The sequence below is a fragment of the Giraffa tippelskirchi genome, chromosome 4 (genome assembly GCF_054371585.1).
Source record: "Giraffa tippelskirchi isolate mGirTip1 chromosome 4, T2T-mGirTip1v1.2.pri, whole genome shotgun sequence".
NCBI lineage: Eukaryota > Metazoa > Chordata > Mammalia > Artiodactyla > Giraffidae > Giraffa > Giraffa tippelskirchi.
In genome coordinates, this window is record NC_137278.1 from 144,408,937 (window position 1) to 144,427,873 (window position 18,937).

The 18,937-nt window shown below is 36.5% G+C and overlaps 1 protein-coding gene across 1 annotated transcript; it reads right to left on the reverse strand.

The window, feature by feature from the left end:
- Positions 1-2,284: 2,284 nt before the first annotated feature.
- LOC145545374 (lysozyme C, kidney isozyme) lies at positions 2,285-9,611 on the reverse strand. The gene is made up of 5 exons (XM_081589777.1): positions 9,448-9,611; positions 8,052-8,216; positions 6,090-6,168; positions 3,868-4,798; positions 2,285-3,819 (listed from the first exon to the last, which is right to left on the reverse strand). Exons 1-4 carry the CDS (start codon positions 9,581-9,583, stop codon positions 4,732-4,734), a joined length of 447 nt encoding a protein of 148 aa, XP_081445903.1. The 5' UTR covers positions 9,584-9,611; the 3' UTR covers positions 2,285-3,819; positions 3,868-4,731.
- Between the last annotated feature and the right edge of the window lie 9,326 nt (positions 9,612-18,937).

Sequence of the window (18,937 nt, forward strand, 5' to 3'; positions counted from 1 at the left end):
AAAATTAACAAGGAAACACAAACTTTAAATGATACAATGGACCAGTTAGACCTAATTGATATCTATAGGTCATTTCACCCCCAAAACAATGAATTTCACCTTTTTCTCAAGTGCACATGGAACCTTCTCCAGGATAGATCACATCCTGGGCCATAAATCTAGCCTTGGTAAATTCAAAAAAAATTGAAATCATTCCAAGCATCTTTTATGACCACAATGCAGTAAGATTAGATGTCAATTACAGAAGAAAAATTATTAAAAATTCCAACATATGGAGGCTGAACAACACGCTGCTGAATAACCAACAAATCACAGAAGAAATCAAAAATGAAATCAAAATACGTATAAAAATGAATGAAAATGAAAACACAACAACCCAAAACCTATGGGACACGGTAAAAGCGTGCTAGGGGGAAGGTTCATAGCAATACAGGCTTACCTCAAGAAACAAGAAAAAAGTCAAATAAATAACCTAACTCTAACCTAAAGCGACTAGAAAAGGAAGAAATGAAGAACCCCAGGGTTAGCAGAAGGAAAAAAATCTTAAAAATTAGGGCAGAAAGAAATGCAAAAGAAACAAAAGAGACTATAGCAAAAATCAACAAAGCCAAAAGCTAGTTCTTTGAGAAGATAAATAAAATTGACAAACTATTAGCCAGACTCATCAAGAAACAAAGGGAGAAAAATCAAATCAACAAAATTAGAAATGAAAATGGAGAAATCACAACAGACAACACAGAAATACAAAGGATCATAAGAGACTACTATCAGCAACTATATGTCAATAAAATGGGCAACTTGGAAGAAATGAACAAATTCTTAGAAAAGTACAACTTTACAAAACTGAACCAGGAAGAAATAGAAAATCTTAACAGACCCATCACAAGCATGGAAATTGAAACTGTAATCAGAAATCTTCCAGCAAACAAAAGCCCAGGACCAGATGGCTTCACAGCTGAATTCTACCAAAAATTTAGAGAAGAGCTAACACCTATCCTACTCAAACTCTTCCAGAAAATTTCAGAGGAAGGTAAACTTCCAAACTCACTCTATGAGGCCACTATCACCCTAATACCAAAACCAGACAAAGATGCCACACAAAAAAAGAAAACTACAGGCCAATATCACTGATGAACATTGATGCAAAAATCCTTAACAAAATTCTAGCAAACAGAATCCAACAACATATTAAAAAGATCATACATCATGACCAAGTGGGCTTTATACCAGGGATGCAAGGATTCTTCAATATCCGCAAATCATTCAACGTGATACACCACATTAACAAATTAAAAGATGAAAACCATATGATTATCTCAATAGATGCAGAGAAAGCCTTTGACAAAATTCAACATCTATTTATGATAAAAAAAAAAAAACCCTCCAGAAAGCAGGAATAGAAGGAACATACCTCAACATCCTGAAGGAGATCAGTCCTGGTTGTTCATTGGAAGGACTGATGTTGAAGCTGAAACTCCAATACTTCGGCCACCTCATGCGAAGACTTGACTCATTGGAAAAGACCTTAAAGCTGGGAAGGATTGGGGGCAGGAGGAGAAGGGGACGACAGAGGATGAGATGGCTGGATGGCATCACCAACTCGATGGACATGAGTTTGGGTAAACTCTGGGAGTTGGTGATGGACAGGGAGGCCTGGCGTGCTGTGATTCATGGGGTCGCAAAGAGTCGGACAAAACTGAGCGACTGAACTGAACTGAACCTCAACATAATAAAAGCTATATATGACATACCCACAGCAAACATTATCCTCAATGGTGAAAAATTGAAAGCATTTCCCCTAAAGTCAGGTACAAGACAAGGGTGCCCACTCTCACCACTACTATTCAACATAGTTTTGGAAGTTTTGGCCACAGCAGTCAGAGCAGAAAAAGAAATAAAAGGAATCCAGATTGGAAAAGAAGAAGTAAAACTCTCACTGTTTGCAGATGACATGATCCTCTACATCAAAAACCCTAAAGACTCCACCAGAAAATTACTATAGCTAATCAATGAATATAGTAAAGTTGCAGGATATAAAATTAACACACAGAAATCCCTTGCATTCCTGTACACTAACAATAAGAAGACAGAAAGAGAAATTAAGGAAACAATTCCATTCACCATTGCAACGAAAAGAATAAAATACTTAGGAATATATCTACCTAAAGAAACAAAAGACCTATGTATAGAAAACTATAAAACACTGATGAAAGAAATCAAAGAGGACACAAATAGATGGAGAATATACCATGTTCATGGATTGGAAGAATCAATATAGTGAAAATGAAGCATTCCATATTTGTAGACATGAAAGCCCATTTTATGACAAAAAAATCACAGTTGATAAAGAAGGACTTTCATTACATAATGAGAAAGGGGTCAATTCTCCAAGAAGACATAACAATTCTTAATGTGTATGTGCCTAACAACAAGAGTGTCAAACTACAGGAGGCAAAAACAGAACTCAAGGAACAAATAAATCGGTAAAATCATAGTTCACAACGTCATACTATAAACCCAACAAGATGGCTATTATAAGAAAAAGAGAGAATAACAAGTTTAATCAAAATGTCTAGAAATTTTCATGCAGGGCTCACGGAGATATAAAATGGTACAGCTGTTGTGGGCTTCCCATATACCTCAGTCAGTAAAGAATCTGCCTGCAGTGCAGGAGACCCAGGTTCAGTTCCTGGGTTGGGAAGATCCCCTGGAGAAGGAAATGGCCACCCATTCCAGTATACTTGCCTGGAGAATCCCATGGATAGAGGAGCCTGGCAGGCTACAGTCCATGGGGTCGCAAGAGTCAGACACGACTTAGTGACTAAACCATCACCACCACCACAGCTGTTGTGGAAAAGCTTCAGGGTTCTTGAGTCACCAGGAAGACAGTTGCTGTAAAAGGGAGTCTAAAATGATGTTGTACTTGGAGGGTTATGCCGAGTCCACAGAGAATTATTTGTAAGATGAAAGGTTACCAGGGCAGTTCGTACAGTAAAGGGGATGATCCAGCAAAGAGGGAGAAACTCAGGATCAGGAAACCCTTAGCCTAAACTGAAGTAGTAAGAGAGCTATGATGAAGACTGCATGTGGAGACACTGCCATTGGCAGGAGCAGAGGCCCTTCATCCCAGTGATAAAGGGGAAGGACGGGAGGGTGAGCCCACAGAAAGACATGAGCTCTGTTATGGTGGCCAGGAGGGGAGGATTTTATATGAGTTGCTTCTGTTCTGTCAGTGTAATGTGAGGCTGGGTCATCTACCAAGAGCAGAGTGTGGAAGGGCAGTGGTTGGCGTGTGTGCCGGGACTTTGAAATGAGAGAAGTAAATAGTGACAGTCATTTTGAGGAGGTGGGACACCAATACAGAAGGATTTCAGAGAAGTGACTAAGATGACCAGGTTGATTAGAGGGCCCATTTGAGATTTGTGTTTATGAATTTAGTGTGAGGGAAATTCCCTGGAGGTCCAGTGGTTAGGACTCCAAGCTTTTGCTGTGGAGGATGCAGGTTCAATCCCTGGTCAGGGAACTAAGAGCCCACAAGCCTAGTAGCACAGCCAAAAAAATTAAAAAATAGAGATCTGTCAGCATGCTTATGGATTTTTCTGCAGCGATATCTAGCTATTTTTGGTTTTTGTAAGGGCTTTCTTTTTAAGATGATACATACGCTATCTCTTTATGATTAAATCCATTGAGGAAAAAATGAGTTACTTAATGTGAATCTGCATTCTATGATTAAAGAGAATATACAAACAGAAAAAAAAAATCTAGTTGTTTTGGTACAGGTGAGGATGTAGGAAATACTAAGTGTCAGATAATCTTTTTCTCAAATATATATGTATGTATTTTTTCAGAGACACTAAATGACTTAACAAAGAAAGACAAAGTATAAATTGCAAAGCTTTTACTGAAAATGTACTTTTTACAGCATTCATAATTTCACACCTGTGATTAATTAGCAATGATTTCAATACTTACAAACTCATCTGCCTCTGAATTTGTCATAATGCATGAAACTAAGCTTATAACATTAAGAAAAAACAACAGCTCATCTAATCCATCTTTATATCCTTCATGACAGCAAGATGCACAACTGAGTTCTTTAAAAGGGCTAAAGGAGATTGACATATAAATTCTGAGCTTATTTTTAAAGCTGTGTAAATGCAACATTTCTAAGACAACATTTAAAACAAAGGTCACACTTTATGAAAACAAAATTCTTAAATCAGGCTTTCTTCAGTTTTAATCATTTGACATTCTGCTCCATTTAACATTTTATATTGCCCAACAAAGAGTGGTTATCTTTTACTGTTTTTGGAGATGACTGAACAGATGAAGGTGTTACATGTCTACTACACAGGTGGGATTTTGCCTAAGATCAATTTGTTTAAAGATATTATTTTGGTATATTTTTGTTGAATATTGGGGAGTACTTGTATGATTCAAGATTAAGTCTGTGGTATTTCTTTAAGAACTAAATGTTCTGTATATATATTTGATAATTAAGATTTTAGACAAATATTCACCAGCATTAGGTCTATTAACAAACTGAAATACACTGTGGGCCTAATATCAAATAAAAAACACATGAAGTAAACATTAAGCATCTTAAAAAAAAGACCACATGCTCCTGCTTCTGTAAAAAACATTACATGTTTGAAAATACGACCTTTCCCTTAACTATTACTTCCTTAATATGAAAAAGAAACAAAATGGGCTGAAGTGAAAACTCCAACGTTACACTCCACAACCCTGAATGTAACTCGTGAGATCTCGGTTTTGACAATGATTTCTCCATGCCACCCTGTAGAGAAAGATGAAACAAATGGTAATAAGGTTGAAACATAGCTTCATTGTATTACATATACTTCAAATCCTTTGGGAAAACATCATAGTTTATCAATACATGAAATAAAAGCTACAGACAGATCCAAGTATTGCTATTTATTAACTGAAGATACTATACCAAGGACTTCACATCTCCCCCAAACCTTCACTAGTGCACAGAACATCTGAGTGCAAATGTTGAGTCCTGTGTAATTCACAGCACAAATGCAAAGTGCATTCCATGCTTACTTAATTCCAAAAATAATGTCAAGCTATGACAAAGAATTGGTATAAGGTGGAGAATATCAAAACCTCTAGAAATTCCCAAAAATAAATTGAGGAGTAAAAGAATAAGATTTTGAATCAGTTAAAGTAGATTGTTTCTATGTTATACACCGTTTAGCATGAATCTAAAGCTGCAATTTTCAGTTCTCAGTACCATACTTTGATCTTTGGAAATATTCTCTCACTTCTTAAAGATAAAGATAAAGATATCTTAAAGATAAAGGATAAAGATAAAGGATAAAACAGCTCTCTCCTTTAATACTTAACACATACCACACTCTGTAATGGGAACTAACATAGTGATGTATATCCATTATATTTCAAACACAAACAAACAAGGCAAGAAAGTCATAGAAAAAGAGGTCAAATTTGTGGTTACCTCAAGAGGTAACCACAAGAGAATTTGGGTAGAGTGAGGGAAGGGGAATTGGATGAAGGCAGTCTAAGGTACTACAAACTTCCAGTTATAAGATAAATAAATACTAGGGGTATAATATACAGCATGGGGCTTCCCTGGTGGCTCAGCAGTAAAGAATTTGCCTGCAATGCAGGAGATACAAATTCAGGCCCTGGGTTAGGAAGATCTCCTGAAGGAGGGAAGGGCAACCTGTCCCAGTATTCTTGCCAGGAATAATCCCATGGACAGAGGAACCTGGCAGGCTACATTGATCACAAAAGTCGGACATGACTTAGTGACTAAAGACCAAAAACAAATATATAGCATGATAAATATAATTAACACTGCTATATTTTATATATGAAAATTGTTAAAAAGAGAGTAAATCCTAAGAATTTTCATCACACACAAAAATTTGTTCTATTTCTCTAATTTTGTATCCATGTGAGATAATGGATGTTCACTAAATTTATTGTGATACTGTTTCCTGATGTAAGTCAAATCATTATGCTGTACACCTTGAACTTGTATAGTGCTTTATGTCAATTACATCTCAATAAAACTGAAAGGGGAAAAAAAAACATACCATGCTCTAATGCCTTGTGGATCACTGACAACCCTCTTTGCACATGCTACAGCTTGAGTGATGTCATCTTGCAGCAAAGCTAAAAAACAGGTGGTGAGAAGTGAAAATAACATTCATAGAAATGTTAAGTTTAGGGTCAATCAGCTTTATTTTCTTAGGCTGAGGAAAGAACAACTAAAATAATTTTTAAGAGTCCGTATATCTGTTGATGTTGGGGGAAACTCTTCATTCCATCCCATTTGGCATCTGTTTCTCATTTACCAAAGTCATTGGAAGCGCTGGAATTATTAACTAGTGTGATAGAAGGTTTTTTTTTTTTTACTAGGCACTATTAAAAAAAAAAAAGACAAGCGGAAACTGGTCTAGCAGGTTTTTGCTCAGCAATTCGATGCTAGAAATTGATCCTAAAGAAATAATAAGAGATGTACTGAAAGATATGTATACAAAGCATTTCATAGCAATTAATAAAGGGTATAAATGGAACCAGCTTAAATGTTTAACAGTAAGAGTTAGGTTGATACCTTATAGAGTATTTATATAGTGAAAGTCTATTCATCTTTAAAAAACAATAAGGATTGGTATTTGTTGACAAAAATAATTTTGTGTAAAAAAGACAAAATTGTAAAGCAGTAAATATAGTACAATTTCACTTTTGTTGAAAACTACATTGCTTACATGTTCGTATGTGGGTACAAATGTGTATAATATAGCTTTACATTCATGTCCGGGATTGTTGTGTATTCCAAAAGAACATGTGGATACCAAAATTTACCAATGGTCATACATGTCTGGGTAGTAAGAATTTTTATTCAGTGACAACAGGTTATTCTATAATACAAAATTTTTAAAATAAATTAATTGGAAACAAAAGTATATTCTTAGATTCATCTTCTCTATTAGGATTTTTAATATTTAAAAATTTAGCAGTATCAATTCTGCAATATTTCTCCAATATTTCAGGCACTAAAGATTCTACATGCTTTGGGAGGTTCAAAAGGTAGGGGATATATGTATACCTATGGATGATCCACACTGAGGTTTGACAGAAAAGAACAAAGTTCTGTAAAGCAATTATCCTTCAATAAAAAATATAAATAAATTTTTAAAAAATTTTTAAAAAAGATTCCACATGCTTTCTCTATTTTAAAAGGAAGTCAGTAGAATACTTGTTTCACCCCAATTAAACAAATCTGTAAATTAACTTGTTAGAATGGCAATTTTTATATAGGAACTGTGTTTTTGGAGATTCATTATAAAGAATTTAAAAATGAAATGTCATAATATTTCTAATTCACCTTAAAATCACTCAGCAAAAAGAAGTATATATACATACATATATACATATAAAGAAGTAAATATGCCAAAATGTTAACAACTGTTAAAGTACATGATGAGCATATTGATGATTATTATAGTAATGTTTCTAATTGTCTATATATTTAAAATATTTTATAATAAAAAGTAAAAACAATTTTTTAAAAACACCATGCATATTCCTCCACTTTGATTAACTAGTAATTCTTTTGTTTTCCAATAAAGGAGGGTAGATAAAAAAAAAAGACCACCCAATAAAATTATTGCTAATCCTCCCCAAAAAAGGAAAGCAGGAGGAATGGCATTGTTCTTTACAAAGCGCCAACATGTACAGTTATGATAAAGTGATAGGTCATTCCAGAAACTCCTGTATGTTAGCAAACAGCAATCTTTTAAGATACCAGCTCTTTAATTTCTTACTTAAGAAATTAGGAGGAGGATAATAGAGTTTCTAGATGTTAAGATGGAGTTTTTATAGGTCCCTGATGAACCCTTCAAGATTTTTTATTTCTATTGAAGCTTGACCTATAGGATTATTCCAATTTTCCCATAAGATGTTTATGGAAAAACCTGGATGAACTTTTTGGATAACTCAATAGGTATAACCAAGTGAGTCCTGTACCATCATTCCATATTATCTTGTCTTACCGCTGCAGGGTATATTACAGGCATTAACTGCTCTTGGGGTTTTGCCATCATTACACCACCAGTGGCTATTGATTTGAAATATCCCATAATCAGTGCTTTGGTCTCCAGGATTGTAGTTTGTAGCACGTGTGTTGTAATTGCTTTCCCATCTGGCCAAACACATCCCTGAAAAAAAACATTTTGAGTAATAAAGAGCAAATCATATGACTTACAGTTCATAGCATAATCAGTTCAGCTTAACTAGTTCTATTTTACTAATGATTTACTTTATAAGTATAAAGATGTATTTTACTTGTAAAGTGTTCTAATACTTTGGTGTTAAAGGTCCCTTCAGAGAATTCTTTTATTAGCAAATGATTTGGTAATACAAATGAAAAAGATAACATATTTTTAAAAATATTAAAATAGCTGTGTCTTCCATTGCTATTACACTTTCCTTACTACTAACGCCCAGGTAGGATTGAGCCTAGAACAGAAAAGTCAACAGAGTTGTTGAGTGGATTTGGTCATTAGCAGCAGATGCATATGCTAATGGAAAAATGCTTTTTATTAGAAAATTTAAGGATTTTCTGGGGGAAAGAAAATTTATGATACCGAAGGTGAATTTGGGTATCAAATTATAACACAGGCAAGAATCATAGAATAGGAAAGGCTGGGTCATCCATCCATCCATCTAGCCATTGGCTAACTCATTCGAAAATAGTTATGGAGGGGAAATGTCTGAATTCAATATGAAAACTACAGTGATGACATTGACAAACATGGACTAAAATACAAAGGAAATTTTCCTTAGGGCACATCTTAAATTCTGTGGAAGAAAATGAAAAATAATTAATGAACTAGAGTCAGAATAATAAAATGTCATTTCATGCTGCATTTCAGGGATCCTTATATAGATCTTGATTGAGGGGAAATAGTTCTACTGTCCCTGTTTTAAGAGTTCAATGTAATTTTTAAAAAACCTTGCTGTTAAAATGCAACATCATGATTAAAATGATTAAAAATGAGAAAAATACTGCCTTATTCAGAACCCAAGTTCCAGATTAGAAATGGCTAGAGTCAAACAACAGGGGCTTGACAGACATGTCCCAGGTGCTAAAATGTATCTTGTAGTCAGTCTACATGTGCCAGCTGTCAAATTTAGTAGCACTAGAGGAGTACATGGGGACCTGGTATGCTTAGAATGATATAGAATTCGACCCACCATGCCTCAATCCTTCACCTGGTACATCTGATTCTAAAAGAACAAGTTGATGTTTTTAACCATTTTAAGTGTATAAACCCTCCAAGAAAGAAAAAACGTTCACTCAAAGACCCTTTCTTTTTGTTCATCCTCTATTAGTATCTGTTCCACACCTGGCTAACTATTTGAAAGGATGACAAAGAATTAACTTACAGTTTGCCAGGCTGACTCCCCTAAAGCCATCCATTCCAAATCTTTTTAGAGCTCTGGCAAGCTCACATCTCTCGAAGACCTTGCCTTGGACAGCGACCAAAAAGAGGAGAAGCCCCAGAGTAAGGAGAGCCTTCATGTTGACTGAGAAGCCAGATCTCCAGGCTGACCCAGGGGAGTTGGCCCTGCTTTTTAACGTCTTTTCACTTCCCTTTTTATGCGACTGGTTTGGGAGCTCCACTCTCTGAGACATGTGGAAAACAGGAAATGCTTATCAGTTCACTAACTTTAAAATTTTCTTTCTTATGTTTGAAGAGGGACATTCTGACGTCCTAAGAATTAATCTGCAATAAAATAGTGAAATGACATTGCTTAAAGACATTGCTCAGGACTAATTGGGATTAGCACTATTGCCAAAAGAGGAACTTGTTCATATTTTATTATGAATTTGAGCAAGTATAAAGAAAAAAATCTGAATGAACATTTGACTCAACTGAAAAAGAGTTGTAATCTTTCATTAAATTTTTTTCATTAAGTTGCTTTATGTGCCGTCTGTATGTTGCCTTTGTCTTTTTCCCTTAAGATTATTTTATACACACTTTCCAGAAAAGAACATGATACACTGCCTGTTGTTCTGATAGGTATATAGTACAACACTATGTTGTTCAGCCAGATTCCATTACTAACTTTTTGGTTACTATTGTAAATTCTTAATTTATAAATCAATGTTTCGTTATTAGAAGCCCCATGCAAATAACATTCCTAACTCCTTTCTGATAAAGCCTTACTTCACGTTTTCATGTTAGAACATAAAGAGTCATTGTAAAGCAAGGGAATTTTATAGCAAAATCTTCAGAATAATAATTGAATATGCCACCCCAAAATCTTCCCCTTTGACACAAGAATAATTTTGAGCTGAAGGCAATAGAGAATAAGAAGATCCAAGAAAAGTTCTCTGTTCTCCCCCTATTTTCCTGAAAGCAGAACATGAATTTGTGCAGAAATTAATCATCAACATCCCTAGGCACATAATAGACCCAAGTAAGGACTAGAGAACTCTGGAAAACAAGCTATACTGACTACCTATTATTTTCCATTAGTTTCTGATGTATTTATTGTACCAGTATTTGCTGCCTTTGGAAGCCCAGTACTCTTTTCCTCTGTCTTGTAGTTCCCCTAAAAATATATTGTTCTTTGGTTAAGATGATCTGTAAGTCCAAGATCTAGCCACCTCTGAGTTACTCATCACTGTCATTTCTCATAAGTATATATGAGATGTACATGTTAATATACTCATTTCCTTTTCTCTTGTTAAGCTGTCTTTTTGTTACAGAGCCCCAGCCAAAAATCTAAAACAGTAAAAGGAAACAAATGTTTCCCCCTGTACAGTTTCTGGTGAGGAGGATGGGAAAGTGAAATGCTAGAACACTCCATTCTCCCTGGAGACTGCAGTTGAAATATGGGATAATGGACAGCAGACCAGCAGAAGGTAAGAATTCTTACCATGTCAGTCTCCCAGCTCTTTCTCTGTAGTGCACAGGCAAGAGAGGAGGATAAAACTTTCTCCTTGTCCCTTCCTTTCCAAATTCACAGTGGCAGAAGGAAAACATTTGTGAAAATAGATCTTGAATTGTGATTCTTGTGAATTTGTTTTTGTTAATCAGCACCTATGGTTATTGATTCTTAGCCTCCCAGAAAGAGTTATGTTTGTCATTTGTCATAAAGATGAAAAGCCATAAGATGAGACTCTCCATTTGTTTTGTTTTACATACTAAGAACTTGGCTTTGTCACCAGTGAGAATATTCCTTTTGTCGGGGCGGGGGGTGGTGCCAGTTGTCTGTCAGGTTTGCATCAGCAGTTAGCCAGCCAGCCAGCTAGGAGCCTAAGACATGAAGTGACAGGCAATATTCTCTTAGTCCAACCATGCTGGCTGTCAGGGAAGTTTGTCTTAATGAAGTGTCTCAGTTCATAAGAGGCCTTTACGGCCTCTACCTTTGCTACCTGTTTTGTGAGGGAAAAATTCTCCTCCCAGTATCACCTTTCTGGTAACATAGGTTAGGAGGTCAGTTATTTAAGGTGTCTCACTTTGTGGGAGATAGAGCTTTCTTTGTCACCTGAGACAAGGAAGGTCTCTGTTTCTTAGGCTTTCTTTGGAGAGGTTCTGCTTCTTGACAGGGCTATATTTCTTAAGGGACAGCTCTTGCATCCTAATATTATAAGCTCTAATATTGGTTTTAAGCTCTTGTAAGCCCTAATATTGGTTTAAGCCATGAAAAGACTCATTGGCTTAGACTCACAATTGTAATAGGTATATTGAAGACTTGAACTTTTACATCTAAAAGGATTTTTAAAACAGTTCTCATCTTAAACAAGTGTCTTATTGGTACCAATGGGAAGATCAAATTGAGAAAAAAAAAAAGGAAAAAAAGAGATAAAAGATAGAAATAGATACAGAAGATACAGAGTTTCCCTGGTGGCTCAATGGTAAAAAATCTTCCCGCCAATGAGGGAGACCCTGGGTCAGGAAGATACTCTAGAGAAGGAAATGGCTACTCACTCCAGTATTTATGCCTGGAAAATCCCATGGACACAAGAGGAGCCTGGCAGGTTACAGTCCACAGGATTGCAAAGAGTCAGACATGAATGTGCAACTGTGTGAAAGAAAAACAAAACACTTCCTTAACTTTCTCAACAAGGTTAGGAGGGGAAGATCTGAGAACTGTCAAGAGCTACAGTTGGCACTCAAGCAGGTATAAAACTTACAGAAATATTGATAGCCAGGAAGTAGCTTTGACAAAGGTCCAGAAAAGTCACACGAAGGTTTGATTTATTGTCCTTTACTTTGTAAAGCCGACCCCACCAGGTCCAGACATCCCATATTTTGGGCCTGCACTACCAAAAAAAAATTAAAATTGTTGAATTATCCTATCCTACTGTTAAAGAAAGGAAAAATGTAATAATAACGATCTTAGATTTCTGATAAAGGCAAATATACCCTTGAGTTCCATCTCATCTAAAACCTATAGTCCTTTCTCTGACCCTTGGAAATACTGATCTTACCATATCTTTGAAATGTAAGCATCCAAAGAGATCATTGTTGGCTAAAGCAATTACAAGACCGGAAACATAAAAAACGAGAGATATTTTTTTAAAAAAAAACAAACCATTTGATATTTTCATAAGCTCCCTTACCCCAAATTTTGTCCATAGCCTCCACAAGATTATTCATTAAAGACAAGTAAAATTCTTAATAGTCTTTTCCACAAATATTGGCAAAAGGCTTTAGCCACCTGAGTGGGTAAATTTAACTTGTTCTATCTGCCAGAAATGCCATTTAGGTCTTCTATAAGCTAGAAAGTTTTGTACTACTGTACTGGATATGAGGCTAAAATTTTTAAATGAAAGCTATGAGATCACTGTTTGCATCTGTCTCTATCTATATATCCATGTATATCTATGTACGTATGTTATGTATGTGTGATATTTTTATCCCTCTGGATAGTATTTGTAAAAACTTGTGAAAGACCTCTATCTGATTGGCTTAAAGACAATATAAGCACTTATGTAAACTAAGACTAGTCAAATAAGGTTACGTGTCTCTACTTTATCCTTGAAATTATAAAATTATAAATTCAACCTAAGAACTAAATTTACAATAGAAATGATTTCCTTAATGTATGTCAATATGGTAGAGAAAAAAAGTCATGTTTAAATTATTAGGTTCTTTACTTCTGTAATTTTTGCTACTTGCCTAGTTTGTCAACAAGAAAAATAACCTAAAATGATGGTTAATTTTTAATATCTCATTAAATTTTCATGGCAACTCAAGCAATTGTTAAGAACACATGAATCAAATCGATGTAAGTGGGAGAAATGTTTGTAAATGAATTTTGCAGGTATCATTAATAAAATGTGTCTGCTTAAAAATAGTTTCCAAAATCTTTTTGTAACATTAACTTTAAATAATATTCTTTGAATATCTAGTTCATTTCCAAATAAAATAGTGAAATATTAATTGCCAAACACATGTTTAAGTTTATCTGCTTTTCAGCTCTTATTACAGAGAAACTAAAGATATTTGGGTCTGTTAATAACATGTTGTTTTTATCACTTAAAAAAAAATTGTACTATAAAAAGGCATATATCTTTAAAAATCACAAAATGATATATTCCTGGGAATTCCCTGGTGGCCCTGTGGTTAGGACTTGGTGCTATCACTGTTGTGAAAGCACTGGGTTCAATTCCTGTTTGGGGAACTAAGATCCTGTGGTGTCCACACAGCACAGCCAATAAATAAATAGACACAAAAATTTAAAAGAGCAAATAAGATAAATGATAAGGGTTCTAGTAAACAGGATTTTAATACAGGAGAAAAGAGAAGGGAAATTATTGAGATGAAGGGAACAGTACCCCTAAAGACTCCCTAGGGGAAAGCCAAGTTAAAGAAGTCCTGGAAGACTTCCCTAGTGGTGCAGGGGATAATAATCCTCCTGCCAACAGAGGGGACGCCGGTTCGATCTCTGACTGGGAAGATTCCACATGCCGGAGCAACTCAGCCCGAGTGCCACAACTACCGAGCCTGCCAGCGGCAACTACTGAAGCCCAGGTACCTAGAGCCTGTGCTCTGCAACAAGAGAAGCCAACACAGTGAGAAGCCCAGGCACCACAAGAAAGAGCAGCTCCCCACTCACTGCAACTAGAGAAAGTCCACGTGCAGCAACAAAGACCCAGCACAACAAAAAATAAAAATTAGTTAATTAATTTTTTAAAAATCCTACTACAAATGTGTCGTATAGGCAAGCTTAAAAACAGAAAAGATGTCCTGGAATGTCTGAAACTATTGAAAGGAGTTTGACAACTCTGACTGAGATCTGGGGCGATGAATTAATACACGAATAAGTAAATGGAAAACTATGCAAACAAAAAGTAAGGCAATTGTCAATTCCAAGAAAACTAAAACACAAGAAAAGAAGAAATACAACTAAATTATATGATCATATTATACTCATCTATAAGAGTTTGTACATGCTTGTAAAGGGGAATAGGACATGGGGAGTCCAGAGAGCTAAATCTTCATCTTCCTTGGTGGAAATAAATAGAAAATATCCATGACTGAAAATAAAAAATGAATAGAATAATCATACTCTTGACATATATGGCCATAATACTAAAATAGAAATAAAGAAGCTAAAAATAGCTAAGAAGTTGAAAGAGATTGCCTCTAGTGTTGGGAATTGGATAAGAAAGTTTAGGGCTATCTTTCAGCATTTAATTTATAACACCTCATTTGACTTTAAAAAATGTGAATATGTATTTTATGATTAAAAAAGTTTAAAACGTCTTATGTAAGAAAAAGAACTAAAAGATACACACCAGAATGTTTACACTAACACTCTTCAGAATTTTATTCAATTTGTATATTTTGGCATTTTCCAAGTTTTCTTCTTTCAGCATATATTACTTTTACAATTAGCAAAATAATAAATAATTACACATACAGAGAGGAGTGTGCAGAATCACTAAAAAAAGAATGATTTTTTGAAGTCCTCAACATTCCTCTGTGTATATGAAGTCAGCCATATTGGTAGGAATATTCTGCCAATTAACTTTAAATTTATCCTTCTTTCATGAAGCTCATCTGTACCCAGATCAGTGGTCTCTTAAGCTTCAATGGAAAGGAGTTAAATATTAATTTTCAATGAGCTTCATGAGATGCATTAAAATGGCATATAAGCTATAGAAAAAGAAACACAAGAGAATATGTCAGAACAATGCTGTTTTGTTTAGGATCATTTTTATTGTATCATTAAGTTTCTTAAGAGACTAAAAATTACTCTTACAAGAACAGAATTTATATTTCTTGGAATAAAAGATAAGTTGCCAAGCTCCTGGAAGACTGTCCCATCCAGGCCTTCATTTGGGAGATTATATTATTGAAGGAGGATAAAGCAGGAAGAAAGATTTCCTGAGGCCTGGGGTACTTGAGGATGCAAATTTGGCCAGATCTGAGATAATAGTGGTGACAGGCTTGAGAAGGGGCAGGGCCCAGCATCCCACTCCATGGGGGTCCCAGAGCAATGGCAAGAGGTCTCTTGGATGGCATGCAGCTGCTGGGAAAGTGAACATGAATTGCCCTCCTTTAGGAATCAATAAAGCTTTTCAAAAAATATTTATTTATTTGGCTGTGCTGAGTCTTAGTTGCAACAATGTGAACTCTTAGTTGCGGCCTGTAGGATCTAGTTCACTGACCAGGGATTGGACCCAGGCCCCCTGCATTGGGAGCACAGAGTCTTAGCCACTGGCCCACCAGACAAGTCCCTCAATGAAGCTTTGAGAAGGAGCTTCTGCCTTCGAGTGAACCATGTCAGCTTGGGTAATAACCATCATATGAACATCTCAGTGATGGACTGAAACTCTAAGGTCTTCCTCAAGTTTTCTGGACTTTGTCCTTTCTTGAGATGCTTGCAAGCTCCTGGGCAGAGGATAAGCTAAAGAAGTTTTACAACATCATCACTGACTCACCTTTTGGGGAAATGGGGCTTAGAGACAAATTTTGTTAGATTTAGAAAAATAAAGCAAAGTGATGGTTCTTGCATCCATTTATGGTATAGCAAATTTAGACCCTCTGCACTATTTGACCTAGACTTACCTTCTCTGAATGTGACTGGAGAGTGGGAAGTGAGATGGTTCTTGAGAGCCCTAGAGATGAAACTACTTTCCTGAAAATGGCTCTTCGATTCCATGATTCAGGTCACCATTGACTCTGGAGGTAAGCCAAGGTGTTTCAGTTTTCAGTGACTCAGATCTCTCTGTCTTGATAATCTTGTTTCACTATAATCTATCCCATCATGTTTTTGCTGTTGTTCCTGCAATCCGGTTTTTCTCTATTTTGTTGTCATTCAGTCTCTCAGTTGTGTCTGACTCTTTGCAACCCCATGGACTTTAGCATGCCAGGCTTCCCTGTCCTTCATTATCTCCTGGTGCTTGCTCAAATTCATGTCCATTGAGTTGATGATGTCATTCAACCATCTCATCCTCTGTCGCCCCCTTCTCCTCCTACCCTCAATCTTTCCCAGCATCAGGGTCTTTTTCAATGAATCAGCTCTTCGCATCAGGTGGCCAAAGTAATGGAGTGCCAGCTTCAGCATCAGTCCTTCCAATGAATATTCAGGACTGATTTCCTGTAGGATGGACTGGTTGGATCTCCTTGCAGTCCAAGGGACTCTCAAGAGTCTTCTCCAACACCACAGTTCGAAAGCATCAATTCTTAGGCACTCAGCTTTCTTTACCGTCCAGCTCTCACGTCCATACATGACTACTGGAAAAACCACAGCTTTGACTAGACAGAACTTTGTTGGCAAAATGATGTCTCTGCTTTTTCTAAATTAAAATCTATTTGTGTCAATATATGAGGGACATGAACAACTATATGAAAATAGCATAACCTCAGAAAGTATTGAACTGACATTGGTAAAAAAAAAAAAAAAAATGACTGTATTAATGAAAAGAGGCATTGGAATGAGTTTTGTCAAAGATTGTAAATATTCACTTGCTATGAAGCAGTGCCATTTTCTTGAAGCCGTTATGGACCCTTGGAGACCATGGTCAGGGCAGCTGCACTCCTCTCATTACCCAGCTGATACTGTCCTTGTGTAGTTTGGCTCAGGGGTGCAGAGGACCTAGTCTCACCTCTGCTGTGGCAGCATGGCTGCCTGGAGAATTTGAAAGGGTGGGTGAGTTGGGAGGGCTGGGTGTGGGCTGGAGGACACAGCTGGGCTCTTCCAGGGAGCCCAGATGCTGAAAGCTTAAAATGGAGTAATTTCTTATTCAACTAATGGAGATATGTTACAGCCCTGTGAAACAGGATCAGCGTCCAGATGCTCCCAGCAAGTCCAGCATCCAAGCCACAAGTCAGAGTGGCTCTCTGTCGGGACATTCCTGGACTCAGGGCAGTGCTTCACCCCAATCCAAAGCTGGCATTTTGTTGGCCAGGTTTTTGGGTCATTGAAAAATGGTAAATGATTTGAGTTTGCCTAACCCGGACCAGTGTATCTTTTTCGAGGATTAGTGACCACTTTCTGTTCTTTTAACTCTCAGTGTCTCTGTAATTTAAGTTCCACTCTTTGCAAAATAGATCAAACAAGCAAGATGCTTTCCTGCATCTCCTGACACCACCCAAACTCCAGAAATCATCTAACTTTTGTATTTAATTTACTATGTAGTCTTGGTGTTTTTGTGTTTTGAGTCAGATACTCAGTTCATGGGCTTTCCAGGTGGCTCAGTGATAAAGAATCTGCCTGCCAAGCAGGAGACGTGGGTTTGATCCCTGGGTCAGGAAGATCTCCTGGAGAAGGAAATGGCAACCTACTCCAGTATTCTGGCTTGGGAAATTCCATGGACAGAGAAGCCTGGCAGGCTACAGTCCTTGGGCTCACAAGGGAGTTGGACACAACATAGCGACTAAAAAACAACAATCTGTTCATACTGAGAAAAAAATACTACTACTTAATATGCACAATATTAATATTAATATACACTTAATATACACAAGAGAAATTATTTCTACTCTGGTGTCAATACTGTGCTATAAAAGTTACTGTGGTCTAGCACAGAGCCACAACTTACTGACCCATGAATTGATCTTTAAGCCTAAAACAGTACCAGCCTAGTAAATCTGCCAGGTACTTTACGCTAATCACAGAGGAGATTTTACCATTCCTCATCCTTGCCACGTACTCACTCTCTTCTGTCTTTGTTCCTGCTGTATCCTCAGTGTGCTATGCAGACAATGGAAGAAATAATAGGTTGTCTGGTGGCAAAGAGAACATTGGAGGGTGAGCAGAACCAGACACAAAAGCTTAATCCCCGAAACAGTGAAGTTCAGCAATTAATCCCAAAGACAATGGAAACTATTCACGAGTGTTAAACTGGAGAGTAACTGGATCAAAATCTTAAAACAAAACAAATTAACACTCTCGACTGTATTCAGGGACTGCTGCTAGAAAACTATATGAGTAATTCAGATGGCAGATGAAGTGAGGAGTGGATAATAGAACTGGGAGAATTCAAGAGATATTTAGGAGGTTTGAATAATCCAGATTGGAGACTATTTTGAGACACAGGGATAAAAGGAAAGGTAAACAATACTAGCTTTTTTTTTTTATCAAATGCTTGCAAAGTGTTAGCCACTTAATAAACATTATTTATAATTCTTTCAGGGGTCTTAAAGATAGGTATTATGTCCACTTTACAAATGAAAAACTATGTCTCCCAGAGAAGAAAAGTCCCGCCCAGAGACATACAGATAGTGAGTGGGAGAGCTGGGAGTTAGATTCAGGTCAGTTCCATGGTCTTTTCAGTTTACTGTGTTACCTGGAAGTTCAAGTGAAAGGGAAGAAATTCTGTCATGACACAATTCTCACCCCTTAACACACTATATAACTTCTTTGTCTACCTCTTGCTGATTTTATTTCCCAATATAGTTGTACAAAT